This window comes from Mustelus asterias, chromosome 25 (genome assembly GCF_964213995.1).
Source record: "Mustelus asterias chromosome 25, sMusAst1.hap1.1, whole genome shotgun sequence".
Lineage (NCBI taxonomy): Eukaryota > Metazoa > Chordata > Chondrichthyes > Carcharhiniformes > Triakidae > Mustelus > Mustelus asterias.
The window spans coordinates 43,860,006-43,879,744 of NC_135825.1; the positions used below are offsets into that span (position 1 = coordinate 43,860,006).

At 51.3% G+C, this 19,739-nt stretch overlaps 1 protein-coding gene across 1 annotated transcript in view; it reads right to left on the minus strand.

Annotated features, from left to right (window-relative positions):
• LOC144511918 (uncharacterized) overlaps positions 1-19,739 on the minus strand; it is a 113,322-nt gene that overhangs the window by 22,074 nt on the left and 71,509 nt on the right. Inside the window, exons 25-32 of the mRNA XM_078242374.1 lie at positions 18,962-19,019; positions 18,316-18,500; positions 14,352-14,541; positions 12,170-12,354; positions 3,089-3,146; positions 2,110-2,294; positions 951-1,140; positions 147-331 (exon numbers count right to left, since the gene is read on the minus strand). Of these exons, the coding sequence (XP_078098500.1) occupies positions 147-331; positions 951-1,140; positions 2,110-2,294; positions 3,089-3,146; positions 12,170-12,354; positions 14,352-14,541; positions 18,316-18,500; positions 18,962-19,019 (1,236 nt within the window). The remainder of the gene's footprint in view (positions 1-146; positions 332-950; positions 1,141-2,109; positions 2,295-3,088; positions 3,147-12,169; positions 12,355-14,351; positions 14,542-18,315; positions 18,501-18,961; positions 19,020-19,739) is intronic.

The following is a 19,739-nucleotide window of genomic DNA, read 5'->3' on the forward strand; positions in this document are numbered from 1 at the left end:
GACACAACACCTCCTGGGGACATCTTACCCTTCTTCCTTCTGGTGTTGAGCTACTTCCTACTGTTGCTGTGTACACAGTGCGCGGGGCGTGTGCACGGTGTGCGGGGTGTGTACACAGTGTGTGCATTGTGTACACAGTCTCTTACCCTTCTTTCTCCTGGCGCTGAGCTGCTTCCTCCTGTTGAGACACCAGCCGATCCTGGGCCTCCTGAAACTCCTGTTGGATCTGCTGCAGCCGTGTCTCCAGCTCCTGATTGGTCAGTTTGAGCGCCTGGTTCTCAGTGATGGCCTCGTCCTGTTTCCTGCGCAGAGAGACAAGCTCCGCCTCTAACTGGGAGGAGCAACACACAAACACAACACATTCAATCACCAATGGGAAGACCATCACTAATTAACACCGAAACATTCACACTCCTCGGTCTCTGGTGTACGTCCCAGTCTCTGTTTTCCCGTTTTCTCTGCATCAGCGAAGTGGGGATGAGTTGCAGGATCTGGGAGATTGTGCTCATTTCCCAAGCTCACTCCACTGAGACACAAGAAGAAAATTCAACCCCCTCCACCCTCACATTGACTCTCATTCACAAAGTGCTGCCTTGCTGCAGAACCCAGTTGCTTGCTTCCTCATTAATTTCCAAAACCCACTCCTCCCCACAGTCTAACGGGAAACTCAGGAATCTCCAGGTTATTATCCAAGGATTGGTTATTCTGTCCATTGGACATCCCGGATTTTGTGTTTTTACCTTTCCCGGAAGGTGGAAGCGACACGGAGTGAGACATGAACCAGGTGACAGTCGGTCTCTGATCCCCAGGGGGTTTGAGTCTGACTGGGACGCTTTGTCTCTCTGGTTTATGAGGGGGGGTCAGAGTGTCTCTGTGGAACCAGTTGCTGCAGGAGTGAGGCCTTCCTGCTGCTCTGACAGTGGAGAAGCCTCGTTCCTAGGCCCAGCTACCTCTCTATATGTCTCTGCTGCTCCGTCTCTTGCTGAAGTTGTTTCTGTTTCTTCACAGGCTCCATCTACGTCATCGCTTGTCGCCATGGTCACATCCTGACCTTCGACCCTCAGGTGAGGGAGCCCAAGATCCTCTCCCTGGGGGGTTTTGCGAGTCACACGGCGTCGGATGGAGCGAGTTCGCAGAAGTCTGTGGGGCAGGAATGACGGAGGGAGAGCAACATTACTCTGTGTTCAACAGGAATGACTGGAATAGGACAATTACTGTCAGTACGCAGTTCAGTAACGGGGAGGGAAGGAGAGGGAGGGAGAGGAGGGAAGGGAATTTCAGTGCGATTGTGAACTCTGAGTGACAGGAAAGGAGGTAAAGGAGGAGACAAAGATGTAGAGTTTTTATATAACTCATTTCACAATCACAGCAGATGTGCCAAGGTTCCGGATTATACAAATCACAGAATCATGGAAATGTACTGCACAGAATGAGGCCATTCAGCACTTTGAGTCCATACTGACCAACAGTGTGCGGGCGTGTACGCAGTACGCAGTGTGCGGGCGTGTATGCAGCACGCAGTGTGCGGGCGTGTACGCAGTACGCAGTGTGCGGGCGTGTACGCAGTACGCAGTGTGCGGGCGTGTACGCAGTACGCAGTATGCGGGCGTGTACGCAGTACGCAGTGTGCGGGCATGTATGCAGCACGCAGTGTGCGGGCGTGTACGCAGTACGCAGTGTGCGGGCGTGTATGCAGTACGCAGTGTGCAGGCGTGTATGCAGTACGCAGTGTGCGGGCGTGTACGCAGTACGCAGTGTGCGGGCGTGTATGCAGTACGCAGTGTGCGGGCGTGTACGCAGTACGCAGTGTGCGGGCGTGTACGCAGTATGCAGTGTGCGGGCGTGTATGCAGTACGCAGTGTGCGGGCGTGTATGCAGTACGCAGTGTGCGGGGTGCACATGCGGCATGCGTGGTGGGTGCACGGCGTGCGGGGTGGGCGCACAGCACGCGGGGTGTGTACAGTGTGTGGGGTGGGCGCACGGTGCGCAGGGTGTGCACAGTGTGCGGGCTGTGTACACAGTGTGCGGGGTGTGTACACAGTGCACGGGGTGTGTACACAGTGCGCGGGGTGTGTACACAGTGTGTGCATTGTGTACACAGTCTCTTACCCTTCTTTCTCCTGGCGCTGAGCTGCTTCCTCCTGTTGAGACACCAGCCGATCCTGGGCCTCCTGAAACTCCTGTTGGATCTGCTGCAGCCGTGTCTCCAGCTCCTGATTGGTCAGTTTGAGCGTCTGGTTCTCAGTGATGGCCTCGTCCTGTTTCCTGCGCAGAGAGACAAGCTCCGCCTCTAACTGGGAGGAGCAACACACAAACACAACACATTCAATCACCCAATCAAATCCTCATCAAATGTATTCTTAACCAGCTCTATTTATCCCCATCTCTCTGCCTCTCTGATATCTCTGTCCCAGCCTGTTTCTCTCTCTCTCACATTCACACTTTTCCACTCTTTCTTTCTCTCCACTCCTCTATCACAATCTATTCATTGACGTGCTCTCGTGCTGAAGGATTCAGCATCTCTCCCCCCGCCGCCCCCCCTCCCCCCCGGCACCCCCCAATACCCAACAGTCCTGATGGGAAGCAGTGAGAATTCACTGTCTGAACCCAGTGATGGGACAGGCACTGCTCTCCCTCTGGCTACCATCCTTTTTTATTCATTCGTGGGACATGGGCATCGCTGGCTGGGCCAGCATTTAGTGCCCATCCCTAGTTCCCGTGGAGGGCAGTTGAGAGTCAACCACATTGCTGTGGCTCTGGAGTCACATGTAGGCCAGACAGGGGTAAGGGTGGCAGATTTCCGTCCCTAAAGGACATTAGTGAACCAGATGGGTTTTTCCGACAATCGGCAATGATTTCATGGTCATCAGTAGATTCTTAATTCCAAATAATTTTTATTGAATTCAAATTCCACCACCTGCCGTAGCGGCATTCCAACGCAGGTCCCCAGAACATTCGCTGAGTTTCTGGATTAATAGTTTAGCGATAATAACACGAGGCCATCACTATGTCCCAGCTCTCACCCTCAGACACACACGGACTGGGACTCAATCCCCCCCTTTTCCCTGCTGTGTCCATCCCTCATTACCTGTGGATCAGCTTCATCGGAACGCCGTCCCTCACTGCCGGGAGATTGATCCCGCTCGCTGTAATCAAACCAGAGAATCAGACAGACAGGGAGAGAGAGTCAGTGACAGCGACAGACGGAAGGATCACTGGAGACATTCATTGTTAGAATTCCTCACACACCCACACCTCAATCCCAAATCCCAGAGCAGCTTCCCTCTTCCCTCTGTTCATCAGGAATTTCCTGGGATTGGGAACAGCAGTCCCTCACTGGATCAGTGTGAGTCTGTGTCTGATTATTCACACTGTCCCTGTGTACATGACATGCAGCATTTGTATACCATACTGTGTGTGTATGCAGTATATAGTGTTTAAGAATGTAGATTGGGGGCAGATGTTTGAGGGCAAATCAACATCTGGCATGTGGGAGGCTTTCAAGTGTAAGTTGATAGGGATTCAGGACCGGCACATTCCTGTAAAGTTGAAAGATAAGTGTGGCAAGTTTTGGGAATCTTGGATAACGAGAGATATTGTGAGCCTCATCAAAGAGAAAAAGGAAGCATTTGTCAAAGCTAGGAGGCTGGGACCACACGAAGCAAGTGTGGAATACAAGGAAAGTAGAAAGAAACTTAAGCAAGGAGTAAGGAGGGCTAAAAGGGGTCATAAAAAAGCATTGGCCAGCAGGATTAAGGAAAATCCCAAGGCATTTTATACATATATAAAGAACAAGAGGGTAGCCAGGGAGAGGGTTGGCCCACTCAAGGAGAAAGGAGGGAATCTATGCGTGGAGGCAGAGGAAATGGGCGAGGTATTAAATAAATACCTTGTGTCAGTATTCACCAAAGAGAAGGACTTGGTGGATGATGAGTCTGGGAAAGGATGTGTAGATAGTTTGATACAGTAAGAGGTTTAACAACACCAGGTTAAAGTCCAACAGGTTTATTTGGTAGCAAAAGCCACACAAGCTTTCGGAGCCTTAAGCCCCTTCTTCAAGTGAGTGGGAATTCTGTTCACAAACAGGGCATATAAAGACACAAACTCAATTTACAGAATAATGGTTAGAATGCGAATACTTACAGCTAATCAAGTCTTTAAGATACAAACAATGTGAGTGCAGAGAGCATCAAGACAGGTTAAAGAGATGTGTATTGTCTCCAGACAGGACAGCCAGTGAGACTCTGCAGGTCCAGGCAAGTTGTGGGGGTTACAGATAGTGTGACATAAACCCAATATCCCGGTTGAGGCCGTCCTCATGTGTGCGGAACTTGGCTATCAGTTTCTGCTCAGCGACTCTGCGCCGTCGTGTGTCGTGAAGGCCGCCTTGGAGAACGCTTACCCGAATATCAGAGGCCGAATGCTCGTGACCGCTGAAGTGTTCCCCGACAGGAAGAGAACAGTCTTGCCTGGTGATTGTCAAGCGGTGTTGAGCATACGTCACCACTCGACAATCACCAGGCAAGACTGTTCTCTTCCTGTCGGGGAACACTTCAGCGGTCACGGGCATTCGGCCTCTGATATTCGGGTAAGCGTTCTCCAAGGCGGCCTTCACGACACACGACGGCGCAGAGTCGCTGAGCAGAAACTGATAGCCAAGTTCCGCACACATGAAGACGGCCTCAACCGGGATATTGGGTTCATGTCACACTATCTGACATCCCCACAGCCTGCCTGGACCTGCAGAGTCTCATGGCTGTCCTGTCTGGAGACAATACACATCTCTTTAGCCTGTCTTGATGCTCTCTCCACTCACATTGTTTGTATCTTAAAGACTTGATTAGCTGTAAGTATTCGCATTCCAACCATTATTCTGTAAATTGAGTTTGTGTCTTTATATGCCCTGTTTGTGAACAGAATTCCCACTCACCTGAAGCAGGAGCTTAAGGCTCCGAAAGCTTGTGTGGCTTTTGCTACCAAATAAATCTGTTGGACTTTAACCTGGTGTTGTCATACTTGTTACTGTGTTTACCCCAGTCCAACGCCGGCATCTCCACATCATAGATAGTTTGAGCCATGTTGAGATCAAAAAGGAGGTATTGGGCTCCTTGAGAAACATTGAGAGAGCCGTGGATAACCAGTGAAATTGTGGGTCTAATCAAAAAGAAAAAAGAGGCATACATGAGGTCCAGGCAGCTAAAAACAGATGGAGCACTGGAGGAATACAGAGAAAGTAGAAAAGAACTCAAACAGGGAGTTAGAAGGGCAAAAAGGGGTCACGAAATGTCCTTGGCAGACAGGATTAAGGAGAATCCTAAGGCATTTTATACATTCGTTAGGAACAAGAGGGTTGTTAGGGAAAGAATCGGACCTCTCAGGGACAAAGGAGGGGAATTATGCTTAGAACCAAAGGAAGTAGGTGAGATCCTAAATGAATACTTTGCATCAGTATTCACAAAGGAGAGGGACATGTTGACTGGGAGTGTCTCAGAGAGATGTGTTGACCCGTTAGAAAAAATCTCAATTACAAGGAAGGAAGTGTTCCTTTAGGAAACATTAACACAGCCAAATCCCCAGGGCCAGATGGCATCTATCCTAGACTCCTCAGGGAGGCAAGAGATGAAATTTCTGGGCCTCTAACAGAAATCTTTGTCTCTTCGCTGGACACAGGTGAGGTCCCAGAGGATTGGAGGATAGCAAATGTGGTCCCGTTATTTAAGAAGGGTAGCAAGGATAACCCAGGTAATTATAGGCCGGTGAGCTTGACGTCCGTGGTAGGGAAATTGTTGGAGAAGATTCTTAGAGATAGGATATATGTGCATTTAGAAATGAATAATCACATTAGCGATAGACAGCATGGTTTTGTACGAGGGAGGTCATGCCTCACAAATTTGGTTGAGTTTTTTGACGAGGTGACAAAAACGATTGATGAGGGAAGGGCCGTGGATGTCGCCTGTATGGATTTTAGTAAAGCGTTTGACAAGGTCCCTCATGGCAGGCTGGTGCAAAAGGTTAAATCTCATGGGATAAAAGGTGAGCTAGCTAGATGGGTGGAGAACTGGCTTAGCCATAGAAGACAGAGGGTAACAGTGGAGGGGTCTTTTTCCGGTTGGAGGTCTATGACTAGTGGTGTTCTGCAGGGCTCTGTACTGGGACTTCTGCTGTTTGTGATATATATAAATGATTTGGAAGAAGATGTAGCAGGTGTGATCAGTAAGTTTGCGGACGACACAAAGATTGCTGGAGTTGCAGATAGTGATGAACATTGTCAGAGAATACAGCAGGATATAGATAGGCTGGAACATTGGGCGGAGAAATGGCAGATGAAATTTAATCCAGATAAATGCGAAGTGATGCATTTCGGTAGATCTAATGTAAGGGAGAGCTATACAATAAATGGCAGAACCATCAGGAGTATAGACACACAGAGGGACCTGGGTGTACAAGTCCACAGATCCTTAAAGGTAGCAGCACAGGTGGAGAGGGTGGTCAAAAAGGCATATGGCATGCTTGCCTTTATTGGACGGGGCATAGGATATAAAAGTTGGCATATGATGTTGCAGCTGTATAGAACGTTGGTTAGGCCACATTTGGAATACTGCATCCAGTTCTGGTCGCCGCACTGCCAGAAGGACGTGGAGGCTTTGGAGAGAGTGCAGAAAAGGTTTACCAGGATGTTGCCTGGTATGGAGGGTCTCAGCTATGAGGAGAGATTGGGTAAACTGGGGATGTTCTCCCTGGAAAGACGGAGGATGAGGGGCGACCTAATAGAGGTGTATAAAATTATGAAGGGCATAGATAGGGTGAACAGTGGGAACCTTTTTCCCAGGTCGGAGCTGACGAACACAAGGGGTCACAGGTTCAAGGTGAGGGGGGCAAGGTTCAACACAGATGTCAGGGGGACGTATGTTACACAGAGGGTGGTGGGGGCCTGGAATGCACTCCCAAGCAAGGTGATTGAGGCGGACACGCTGGGATCATTTAAGACTTATCTAGATAGCCACATGAACAGACTGGGAATAGAGGGATACAAACGAATGGTCTAGTTGGGCACATGAGCGGCGCAGGCTTGGAGGGCCGAAGGGCCTGTTCCTGTGCTGTATTGTTCTTTGTTCTTTGTAAGGCAGACAAGTCCCCAGGGCCTGATGGGATATACCCAAGAATACTGGGGTATATCCCATCAGGGAGGAAATTGCTGGGGCCTTAAGAGAAATCTTTGTATCCTCACTGGCTACAGGGGAGGTCCCAAGGCTTGGAGAATAGCCAATGTTGTTCCTTTGTTTAAGAAGGGTGGCAAGAATAATCCAGGTAATTACAGGCTGGTGAGCCTTACATCAGTGGTAGGGAAATTATTGGAGAGGATTCTTCGAGACAGGATTTATTATCACTTGGAAATAAGTGGACGTATTAGTGAGAGGCAACATGGTTTTGTGAAGGAGAGGTCGTGTCTCACGAACTTGATCAAGTTTTTCGAGGAAGTGACGAAGATGATTGATGAGGGTAGGGCAGTGGATGTTGTCTACATGGACTTCAGTAAGGCCTTTGACAAGGTCCCTCATGGCAGACTGGTGCAGAAGATGAAGTCGCATGGGATCAGAGGTGAGCTGGCAAAGTGGATACAAAACTGGCTCGGTCAAAGAAACCCCAGTCCAACGCCGGCGTCTCCACATCATGACTATCATCGGTCAAAGAAGACAGAGGGTAACAGTGGAAGGGTGCGTTTCTGAATGGAGGGCTGTGACAAGTGGCATTCCTCAGGGATCAGTGCTGGGACCTTTGCTGTTTGGAATATATATAAATGAATTTGAAGGAAAATGTAACTAGTTTGATTAGTAAGTTTGCGGATGACACAAATGTTGGTGGATTTGCGGATAGCAATGAGGACCATCAGAGGATACAGATCAGTTGGAGACTTGAGCGGAGAGATGGCAGATGGAGTTTAATCCGGACAAATGTGAGGTAATGCATTTTGGAAGGTCTAATACAAATAGGAAATATACAGTAAATGGCAGAACCCTTAAGAGTATTGATAGGCAAAGGGATCTGGGTATACAGGTACACAGGTCACTGAAAGTGGCAATGCAGGTGGAGAAGGTAGTCAAGAAGGCATATGGCGTGCTTGCCTTCATCGACCAGGGCATTGAGTTTAAAAATTGGCAAGTCATGTTGCAGCTTTATAGAACCTTAGTTAGGCCGCACTTGGAATATAGTGTTCAATTCTGGTCACCACACTACCAGAAGGACGTGGAGGCTTTGGAGAGGGTACAGAAAAGATTTACCAGGATGTTGCCTGGTATGGAGGGCATCAGCTATGAGGAGAGGTTGGAGAAACTTGGTTTGTTCTCACTGGAACAACGGAGGTTGAGGGGTGACCTAATAGAAGTCTATAAGATTATGAGGGGCATGGACAGAGTGGATAGTCAGAAGCTTTTTCCCAGGGTGGAAGAGTCAATTACTAGGGGGGCACAGGTTTAAGGTGCGAGGGGAAAGATTTAAAGGAGATGTACGAGGCAGATTTTTTACACAGAGAGTGGTGGGTGCCTGGAACTCGTTGCCAGGGGAGATAGTGGAAGCGGATACGGTAGTGACTTTTAAGGGGCATCTTGACAAGTACATGAATAGGATGGGAATAGAGGGATATGGTCCTCGGAAGGGTAGGGGGTTTTAGTTAAGTCGGGCAGCATGGTCGGTGCAGGCATGGAGGGCCAAAGGGCCTGTTCCTGTGCTGTAACTTTCTTTGTTCTTTGTTTGTACACAGTATGCAGAATGTGTACGCAGCGTGGCATGCGTGTATGCAGCGTGGCGTGCGTGTACACAGCGTGGCGTGCGTGTACATGGTGTGCGTGTACGCAGCGTGGCATGCGTGTACGCAGCATGGCGTGCGTGTACGTAGTGTGCAGTTTGTGTACGCAGTGTGCAGCGTGTGTACGCAGTGTGCAGCGTGTGTACGCCGTGTGCAGCGTGTGTACGCCGTGTGCAGTGTGTGTACGCAGTGTGCAGCGTGTGTACGCAGTGTGCAGCGTGTGTACGCAGTGTGCAGCGTGTTTACGCAGTGTGCAGCATGTGTACGCCGTGTGCAGCGTGTTTACGCAGTGTGCAGCGTGTGTACGCCGTGTGCAGCGTGTTTACGCCGTGTGCAGCGTGTGTACGCCGTGTGCAGCGTGTGTACGCCGTGTGCAGCGTGTTTACGCAGTGTGCAGCGTGTGTACGCCGTGTGCAGCGTGTTTACGCAGTGTGCAGCGTGTGTACGCAGTGTGCAGCGTGTTTACGCAGTGTGCAGCATGTGTACGCCGTGTGCAGCGTGTTTACGCAGTGTGCAGCGTGTGTACGCCGTGTGCAGCGTGTTTACGCCGTGTGCAGCGTGTGTACGCCGTGTGCAGCGTGTTTACGCAGTGTGCAGCGTGTGTACGCCGTGTGCAGCGTGTTTACGCAGTGTGCAGCATGTGTACGCCGTGTGCAGCGTGTTTACGCAGTGTGCAGCATGTGTACGCCGTGTGCAGCGTGTTTACGCCGTGTGCAGTGTGTGTACGCCGTGTGCAGCGTGTTTACGCCGTGTGCAGCGTGTTTACGCCGTGTGCAGCGTGTGTACGCCGTGTGCAGCGTGTTTACGCCGTGTGCAGTGTGTGTACGCCGTGTGCAGCGTGTGTACGCAGTGTGCAGCGTGTGTACGCCGTGTGCAGGGTGTGTACGCCGTGTGCAGCGTGTTTACGCCGTGTGCAGCGTGTGTACGCAGTGTGCAGCGTGTGTACGCAGTGTGCAGGGTGTGTACGCCGTGTGCAGCGTGTTTACGCCGTGTGCAGCGTGTTTACGCAGTGTGCAGCGTGTGTACGCAGTGTGCAGCGTGTGTACGCCGTGTGCAGCGTGTGTACGCAGTGTGCAGCGTGTGTACGCAGTGTGCAGCGTGTGTACGCAGTGTGCAGCGTGTGTACGCAGTGTGCAGGGTGTGTACGCCGTGTGCAGCGTGTTTACGCCGTGTGCAGCGTGTTTACGCAGTGTGCAGCGTGTGTACGCCGTGTGCAGCGTGTGTACGCCGTGTGCAGTGTGTGTACGCAGTGTGCAGTGTGTGTGTACGCCGTGTGCAGTGTGTGTACGCCGTGTGCAGTGTGTGTACGCCGTGTGCAGTGTGTGTACGCAGTGTGCAGCGTGTGTACGCCGTGTGCAGTGTGTGTACGCAGTGTGCAGTGTGTGTGTACGCCGTGTGCAGTGTGTGTACGCAGTGTGCAGCGTGTGTACGCCGTGTGCAGCGTGTGTACGCCGTGTGCAGTGTGTGTACGCCGTGTGCAGTGTGTGTACGCAGTGTGCAGCGTGTGTACGCCGTGTGCAGCGTGTGTACGCAGTGTGCAGCGTGTGTACGCAGTGTGCAGCGTGTGTACGCAGTGTGCAGCGTGTGTACGCAGTGTGCAGCGTGTGTACGCCGTGTGCAGCGTGTGTACGCAGTGTGCAGCGTGTGTACGCAGTGTGCAGTGCGTGTATGAACCGTGTGAAGCATGTGAGCTGTTTTTCTAAAATTCATTCATGTGATGTGGTTGCCGTTTGCCAGGGCAACACATTTATTGCCCATCCTGAATTGCCTGTGAGAAGGTGGTGGTGAGCTGCCTCCTTGAACTGCCACAGTCCCTGAGGTGTAGGTACTCCCACAGTGCTGTTAGATAGGGAGTTCCAGGATTTGATCCAGTGACAGTGAAGGAACGGCGATCTATTTCCAATTCAGGATGGTGAGTGATCTGGACTGAAACTTCCAGGGGTTCCCATGTATCTCCTGCCCTTGTCCTTCAAGATGGTTGTGGTCTTGGGTTTGGAAGGTGCTGTGTAAGGAGACTTGGTGAGTTCCTGCAGTGCATTTTGTAGATGGTACACACGGCCGGCACTGTTCATCAGTAGTGGAGAGAGTGAATGTTTGTGTATCGGATGCCAATCAAGCGGCTGCTTTATCCTGGATGGTGCCGAGCTTTTTGTGTGTTGTTGGAGCTGCTCCCATCCAGGCAAGTAGAGAGCATTCCATCACACTCCTGACTTGTGCCTTGTAGATGGTGGACAGGTTTTGGGGAGTCAGGAGGTGAGTTACTCGCCGCACTATTCCCAGCCTCTGACCTGCTCTTGTAGCCACAGTATTTATTTGGCTAATTCAGTTTCTGGTCTATGGTAACCCTCAGGATGGTGATAGTGGCGGATTCAGCGATGGAAACGCCATTGAATGTCAAGGGGCGATGGTTAGATTTGCTCTTGGAGATTGTCTTTGCCTGGCACTGGTGCGGAGTGAGTGTTTGCTCTGTTACACGTTTTATATCTTGGGTCTATACAGAGATGATGCTGCTTTCTGTGTGGGTAACAGATTTTATTAACTGTGCTTTCAAATGTCTGCTCCATGTTTCCAGATCTTTCTACAGTTTACTTCCCTTTCTCTACATCCTACACCCAGGCTAAACCAATCAACAAAGTCAGCATCCATCGTATACAGACTGACAGGAGCAAACACAGAATGACTGGAGACCACTTACAGGGCTGTGCATGTATGTAGTTTCCTGCATGTGTACACAGCCGCGTGGGGCTGCAGCATGTGGGGCGCGTTCACGCAATGTGCGTACGCAGCGTGCGAGGCGTGCGTACGCAGCGTGCGAGGCGTGCGTACGCAGCATGCGAGGCGTGTGTACGCAGCATGCAAACGCAGCGTGCAAGGCGTGCATACGCAGTGTGCGAGGCATGTGTACGCAGCGTGCAAGGCGTGTGTACGCAGCGTGTGAGGCATGCGTATGCAGCGTGCAAAGCGTGCATGCGCAGCATGCGAGGCGTGCGTACGCAGCGTGTGAGGCGTGCGTATGTAGCGTGCGAGGCGTGCGTACGCAGCGTGCGAGGCGTGCATACGCAGCGTGCGAGGCGTGCGTATGCAGCGTGCAAGGCGTGCGTACATCTCGTCCGGGCATGCACATGTAGTGTGTGGGGTGTGTATGCAGTCTGCATGGTGTGAATGCAGTGTGTTGGGCTGCGTGCGAACGCAGTGTGCTATGCTGGGTGGGTACGCAGTGTGTGGGGTGTGTATGCAGTGTGTGGGGTGTGTACACAGTGCGCGGGGTGTGTACACAGTGCGCGGGGCGTGTACACAGTGCGCGGGGCGTGTACACAGTGCGCGGGGCGTGTACACAGTGTGTGCATTGTGTACACAGTCTCTTACCCTTCTTTCTCCTGGCGCTGAGCTGCTTCCTCCTGTTGAGACACCAGCCGATCCTGGGCCTCCTGAAACTCCTGTTGGATCTGCTGCAGCCGTGTCTCCAGCTCCTGATTGGTCAGTTTGAGCGTCTGGTTCTCAGTGATGGCCTCGTCCTGTTTCCTGCGCAGAGAGACAAGCTCCGCCTCTAACTGGGAGGAGCAACACACAAACACAACACATTCAATCGCCAATGGGAAGACAACATTCACAAAATGTGCATGGTAAAGTTTACAATGTGGTCCACATTTCTGGAACTCTCCTCCCTCCAGTTCCGCTGTTTGGATGGATTTTTATCCACAAGTTTGATGAGCAGAAACCTGATCTTTCAAATTGACTGCCCACTCTTCTGGTTGTTGGTCTGCAGGGATTGGCTAGATTAGATTCCAGGGTGCGTGACCCCAGAATGTGTGAGGAGGATGCCAGGCGGGCGGCAGGATGGGGGAGGACCTCCCTCAGAGCCTCCCCCTCTCTGTCCAAAACTTATAAACCAACAATAGCCATTAAAAAAATCCCTCTGGCCCCACCCCCCACATCCTGCCACCTCTCCACATGCCCTTCGTAACCCATTCATGCCAACATTTGCTGCTGTACCCACCCCCATGCCCCTCATACCTTCAATGCTGACCAAGCCCTTTTACTCACCCCCATGACCCTTTATAGACCCCATGCCAACTTAGTGCCATCTCATGTCAAACTTGCCCCCCACCCACCGGCCTTTGCTCTTGCACCCACTTTGCCAACTCACTCAATATCCACCGTGGTCTTATCTCAGGAATAAGGCAGAAATGAGATAAATATTTCAGGAAATAAAGTTCTAAGTGTCTATAGCAGACTTCAGTCTATTGGGAAAATCCCATTTTCTCCATTGGCATTGCTTCAACCACATAACGCTTTATAAGAACAAACATTGCACTCCAGGGTTCAATATCTAAAACAACATGAATTGGAATTAATGATCCCACTTCAAAGAGTCTATAACCACTTGGAGCTGTCAATCAGTGCAGTGGCTGGCACATTCCTGTGATCATTGATGGGTGTGTAATCAGTCAGGGAACATGGATCCAATGGGAATCCTCGGGCTAATGTGAAACGACAGGCACATTTTCTTTTATATTGCTGACAGAGTTTTCAAACATTTGGCCAGCAATCTAAACAAGTCCCCAAGGTTCGGACATGCGCTGACCAGGGCGAACCTGCACCTCAAGTTTCACAATGCGAGGCTCCCAAAGTCCCAATTCAGTGGCAGCTGCCTCACTAAAGCACGTATGTGAAACCACACGGACCATCCTCATCCCGACACCCTCCCCAACGTTCTCCACCCTCGATCCCGGCCACAAACTGAAAGCGCCATTTTGGAGCCAACCCTTGTGGTTTTCAAACACTTCAAGCTGTTTTTTGCCCAAGTGGATCATGGTCTTTCCACCATGGCCAAACTCCAGGGGCACCATCTTACCAGCCGTCCATGCCACTGCAGCAGGATCAGAGAATTTGGTGCGAGCCTGATCTCCGCTCACTGCGGCGGGATGGGAAAATCCCGCCGGCGGGAACGCTGGTAACATTCCGACCCAGGTCTTTATATCTCCCTCAACCCTCCCATTCTTTCAGTCTCTCAATCTGCCTTCCACTTTATCGGAAACTCTCTCTCTCGCTCCCAGTTTTCTTCTCTAACTCTTCTAACTCCCTCCCCCCCAAGCCCCATTCCAGCCCAACAGCCCCCCCCCCCCGCCCCCCCCCCACCAACCATCAGACTCTCATTCACAAAGTGCTGCCTTGCTGCAGAACCCAGTTGCTTGGTTCCTCATTAATTTCCAAAACCCACTCCTCCCCACAATCTAATGGGAAGCTCGGGAATCTCCAGGTTATTATCCAAGGATTGGTTATTCTGTCCATTGGACATCCCGGATTTTGTGTTTTTACCTTTCCCGGAAGGTGGAAGCGACACGGAGTGAGACATGAACCAGGTGACAGTCGGTCTCTGATCCCCAGGGGGTTTGAGTCTGACTGGGACGCTTTGACTCTCTGGTTTATGAGGGGGGGTCAGAGTGTCTCTGAGGAGACCGACAGCAATGGGTGAACCAGTTGCTGCAGGAGTGAGGCCTTCCTGCTGCTCTGACAGTGGAGAAGCCTCGTTCCTAGGCCCAGCTACCTCTCTAATTGTCTCTGCTGCTCCGTCTCTTGCTGAAGTTGTTTCTGTTTCTTCACAGGCTCCATCTACGTCATCGCTTGTCGCCATGGTCACATCCTGACCTTCGACCCTCAGGTGAGGGAGCCCAAGATCCTCTCCCTGGGGGGTTTTGCGAGTCACACGGCGTCGGATGGAGCGAGTTCGCAGAAGTCTGTGGAGCAGAAATGACGGAGGGAGAGCAACATTACTCTGTGTTCAACAGGAATGACTGGAATAGGACAATTACTGTCAGTACACAGTTCAGTAACGGGGAGGGAAGGAGAGGGCAAGAGGGAGGGAGAGGAAGGGGAGGGATGGATAGAGAGAGGGAGGAGAAGGTAGGGAGAGGGAGGGATAGAGGGAGGGAGGGATAGAGGGAGGGTGGGATAGAGGGATGGTGGGAGGGAAGGAGGGAGGGAAGGGGGTGAGGGAAGAGAGGGGGAGGGGAGGGGGAGGGAATGGAGGGGGGAGGGGAGGGAAAGGAGGGGAGGGGAGGGAGGGGAGGAGGAGGGAGGGGAGAGGGAAGGGAGGGATAGAGAGAAGGAGGGGAGGGAGGGGGAGGGAAGGGAGGAGGGAGGGGAGAGGGAAGGGAGGGATAGAGAGAGGGAGGGGAGGGAGGGAATTTCAGGGCGATTGTGATCTCTGAGTGACAGGAAAGGCGTGGCGGTAAAGGAGGAGACAAAGATATAGAGAGGAGTTTTTGTATAACACATCTCACAATCGCACCAGATGTGCCAAGGTTCCGGATTATACAAATCATAGAATCATAGAAATGGCCATTCAACCCATTGAGTCCATGATGACCAACATGGATAGAGCATGAAATATGATTTGTTCTATGTTCCATAGGGAATGGGATAGCTTGATCTTGGTTTCTGAAAAGGTTCGGCACAACATCGTGGGCCGAAGGGCCTGTACTGTGCTGTACTGTTCTATGTTCTATGATCCTACTTTCCAGGTCTCGGTCTGTCGCCTTGTAGGTTATGTCACTTCTCAGTGCTTATCCAAGTATATTTAAAAGGTTAATGGGGGTTTCTGCCTCTACCAGCCTTTCAGACACTGAGTTCCAGATCCCCACCACCCTCTGGGTGGAAAATTGTCCACTCACACTCTCTCGAATTCTCCAACCTCTTACCCTCAATCCATTCCCCTGGTTATAGACCCTTCAACCGAGAGGAATAGGGCCATCCTATCCACTTTATCTGGATCCCTCTTAATTTGACACATATGAGTGAGTGGAATGTGTGAGAGGCTCCCTGTGTGGAACGCTCACTCCATCACTGTTCCCGTGTAACTCTGCACACACACAATTCAGCAACGCAACCTTCAACTCACAACTTGCTGCAGTTTTTGTCCCAGGGGGTGGTGGCTGAGAGAGATTGGAGGAGAAAGCAGTGAATAATGTGTGTCCTGGCAAAGGAGCTGCAAATGTGTGTGCGCTGTTTGTTGTGAAGGGAAGCTTGATGCCCTCTCTGAGATCTAACACCTAACCACTCACAGAGGAGTACCTCGCCTCATAATCTGTTACAGTGAGTGAGAAATAGTACAATCTGCTCTTCAGCAACTTTTAGTGGTTAAAAAGATATGTAGAGGGAAAGGTAGTATTGAGGAAGCAGGGGGGCTGCAGAAGGACAGGTTAGGAGAGTGGACAAAGAAGTGGCAGATGGAATACAATGTGGAAAAGTGTGAGGTTATGCACTTTGGAAGGAGGAATGGAGGCATAGACTATTTTCTAAATGGGGAAATGCTTAGGAAATCAGCAAAGTGCCTTGGGAGTCCTTGTTCAAGATTCTCTTCTGGTTAACGTGCAGGTTCAGTCAGCAGTTAGGAAGACAATGCAATGTTAGCATTCATGTCGAGAGAGCTAGAATACAAGAGCAGAGATGTACTTCTGAGGCTGTATAAGGCTCTGGTCAGACCCCATTTGGAGCATTGTGAGCAGTTTTGGGCCCCGTATCTAAGGAAGGATGTGCTGGCTTTGGAAAGGGTCCAGAGGAGGTTCATAAGAATGATCTTTGGGATGAAGAGCTTGTCATATGAGGAACGGTTGAGGACTCTGGGTCTGTACTCGGAGTTTAGAAGGATGAGGGGGAATCTTTTTGAAACTTACAGGATACTGCCAGGCCTGGATAGAGCGGACGTGGAGAGGATGTTTCCACTCGTAGGAAAAACTAGAACCAGAGGGCACAACCTCAGGCTAAAGGGACGATCCTTTAAAACAGTGATGAGGAGGAATTTCTTCAGTCAGAGAGTGGTGAATCTGTGGAATTCTTTGCCTCAGAAGGCTGTGGAGGTCGGGTCACTAAGTGTCTTTAAGACAGAGATAGATAGGTTCTTGATTAATAAGGGGATCAGGGGTTATGGGGAAAAGGCAGGAGAATGGGGATGAGAAAAATATCAGCCATGATTCGATGGGCCGAGTGGCCTAATTCTGCTCCTATGTCTTATGGTCAAATCAGAATAACTATGTGAGACTCTCTCTGTAAAATCAACAAGTAACACTTTATTTATCTAACTAACTGAAATAATTAACAAACTGAATCAAACACGATTCTAATGGAACGCTGGTTAGATAAATACAATTCCCACTTATTCACACAAAAATAGAATTTTAGTCACTCTTGAAATTACAACCAGGTTTTATGTTCTCGAATCTCTGTCTTCTTTTGGTACCTTTGCTATTCAGATGAGACTTTGAGCTAAAAGCTATTGCATGTGGCAGAGAGCAGTTGCTGTGTCTCTCTGGAGCTGTCTCCCCCTCCCGCTCCCCCTCCCCCTCCCACTCCCCCTCCCCCTCCCCTTCCCTCTCCCCCTCCCGCTACCCCTCCCCCTCCCACACTCTCTCTCTCTCTCTCTGAGCTGTGAGCTGTGGCAAGTGCTCTTCTCCCCTTTGTGTCACTGCCTCCCCCTCTCTTATACCCCTGATGACATACCAACATCCCCACAATAGGATTGCCACTCAGGTTACCAAAAACATCACATTTAAATCTGCTCGGCTGTGAGTAGTTCAGTGCCAAATTTAAATTGATTGGCCAAAATTCAAAAACCTGTTCTAATTCAAATATCTGTAGCCTGTTACCAAGGCAACCCTGCTGCTTGTCTTTTGATACAGTGTTTCAGTCTGAGTTCTCTATGTGCATCTGAATCTTCTGTTTTAAATACAGAAAAAAAGCACCACATTTTAAAGGGAACACGCACTGCTGTCCATTCCAGCGTTTTAAAATTTCAATTCAACTCAACTTTCCAACACCTCGAATTGGAGGATTCAGGGATGGAGAATGACTGAGATGGTCAAAAGATAATTGGGACACAACGTGTCCTGGGGCTCCCTTACCCTTTTTTCTCCTGGCGTTGAGCTGCTTTCTCCAGTTGCTGTGTGCGCAGCACGCAGGCCGTGTACGCAGCACGTGGGCCATGTACGCAGTGTGCGGGCCGTGTACGCAGCGCACAGGCCATGTACGCAGTGCACGGGCCATGTACGCAGCGTGCGGGCTGTGTATGCAGCGTGCGGGCCGTGTACGCAGCACATGGGCCATGTACGCAGTGCATGGGCCATGTACGCAGCGCGCAGGCCGTGTACGCAGCATGTGGGATGTGTACGCAGTGCATTGAGCTTCTACGCATCACGCGGGATGTGTACGCAGTGCATGGGACGTGTACGCAGCACGTGGGATGTGAACACAGCGAGGATGTGTACGCAGCGCCGGGACGTGTACGCAGCGCCGGGACGTGTACGCAGCGCCGGGACGTGTACGCAGCGCGCAAGGTGTGTGCGCAGCGTGCGGGGTGTGTACACAGCGTGCGGGGTGTGTACACAGCATGCGGGGTGTGTACATAGCGTGCAGGGACTCTACACAGCGTGTGGGGTGTGTACACAGTGCGCGGGGTGTGTACACAGTGCGCGGGGTGTGTACACAGTGTGTGCATTGTGTACACAGTCTCTTACCCTTCTTTCTCCTGGCGCTGAGCTGCTTCCTCCTGTTGAGACACCAGCCGATCCTGGGCCTCCTGAAACTCCTGTTGGATCTGCTGCAGCCGTGTCTCCAGCTCCTGATTGGTCAGTTTGAGCGTCTGGTTCTCAGTGATGGCCTCGTCCTGTTTCCTGCGCAGAGAGACAAGCTCCGCCTCTAACTGGGAGGAGCAACACACAAACACAACACATTCAATCACCCAATCAAATCCTCATCAAATGTATTCTTAACCAGCTCTATTTATCCCCATCTCTCTGCCTCTCTGATATCTCTGTCCCAGCCTGTTTCTCTCTCTCTCACATTCACATTTTTCCACTCTTTCTTTCTCTCCACTCCTCTATCAGAATTTATTCACCGACGCGCTCTCGTGCTGAAGGATTCAGTACCTCCTTCCCCCCCCTCCCCACCACCCACCCTCCCCCCAACCCCCCACCACCCAATTCACCCCCCAACACCCAACAGTCCTGATGGGAAGCGGTGAGAATTCACTGTCTGAACCCAGTGATGGTACAGGCACTGTGCTCCCTCTGTCTACTCTCTATGTCCCAGCTCTCACCCTCAGACACACACGGACTGGGACTCAATCCCCCCCTTTTCCCTGCTGTGTCCATCCCTCATTACCTGTGGATCAGCTTCATCGGAACGCCGTCCCTCACTGCCGGGAGATTGATCCCGCTCGCTGTAATCAAACCAGAGAATCAGACAGACAGGGAGGGAGAGTCAGTGACAGCGACAGATGGGAGGATCAGTGGAGACATTCCTTGTTAGAATTCCTCACTCACCCACACCTCAATCCCAAATCCCAGAGCAGCTTCCCTCTTCCCTCTGTTCAGTGTGCGGTGCGTGGGCGCAGCGTGCAGTCTGTGTACACAGAATGCAGCGTGTGTACGCCGTGTGCAGTCTGTGAACGCCGTGTGCAGTCTGTGTACGCAGTGTGCAGCGTGTGTACACAGTGTGCAGCGTGTGTACGCAGTGTGCAGCGTGTGTACGCAGTGTGCAGCGTGTGTACGCAGTGTGCAGCGTGTGTACACAGTGTGCAGCGTGTGTACGCAGTGTGCAGCGTGTGTACGCAGTGTGCAGCGTGTGTACGCAGTGTGCAGCGTGTTTACGCAGTGTGCAGTGCGTGTACGCCGTGTGCAGCGTGTGTACGCAGTGTGCAGCGTGTGTACACAGTGTGCAGCGTGTGTACACAGTGTGCAGCGTGTGTACACAGTGTGCAGCGTGTGTACACAGTGTGCAGCGTGTGTACGCAGTGTGCAGCGTGTGTACAGTGTGCAGCGTGTGTACACAGTGTGCAGCGTGTGTACGCAGTGTGCAGCGTGTGTACGCCGTGTGCAGCGTGTGTACACAGTGTGCAGCGTGTGTACACAGTGTGCAGCGTGTGTACGCCGTTTGCAGT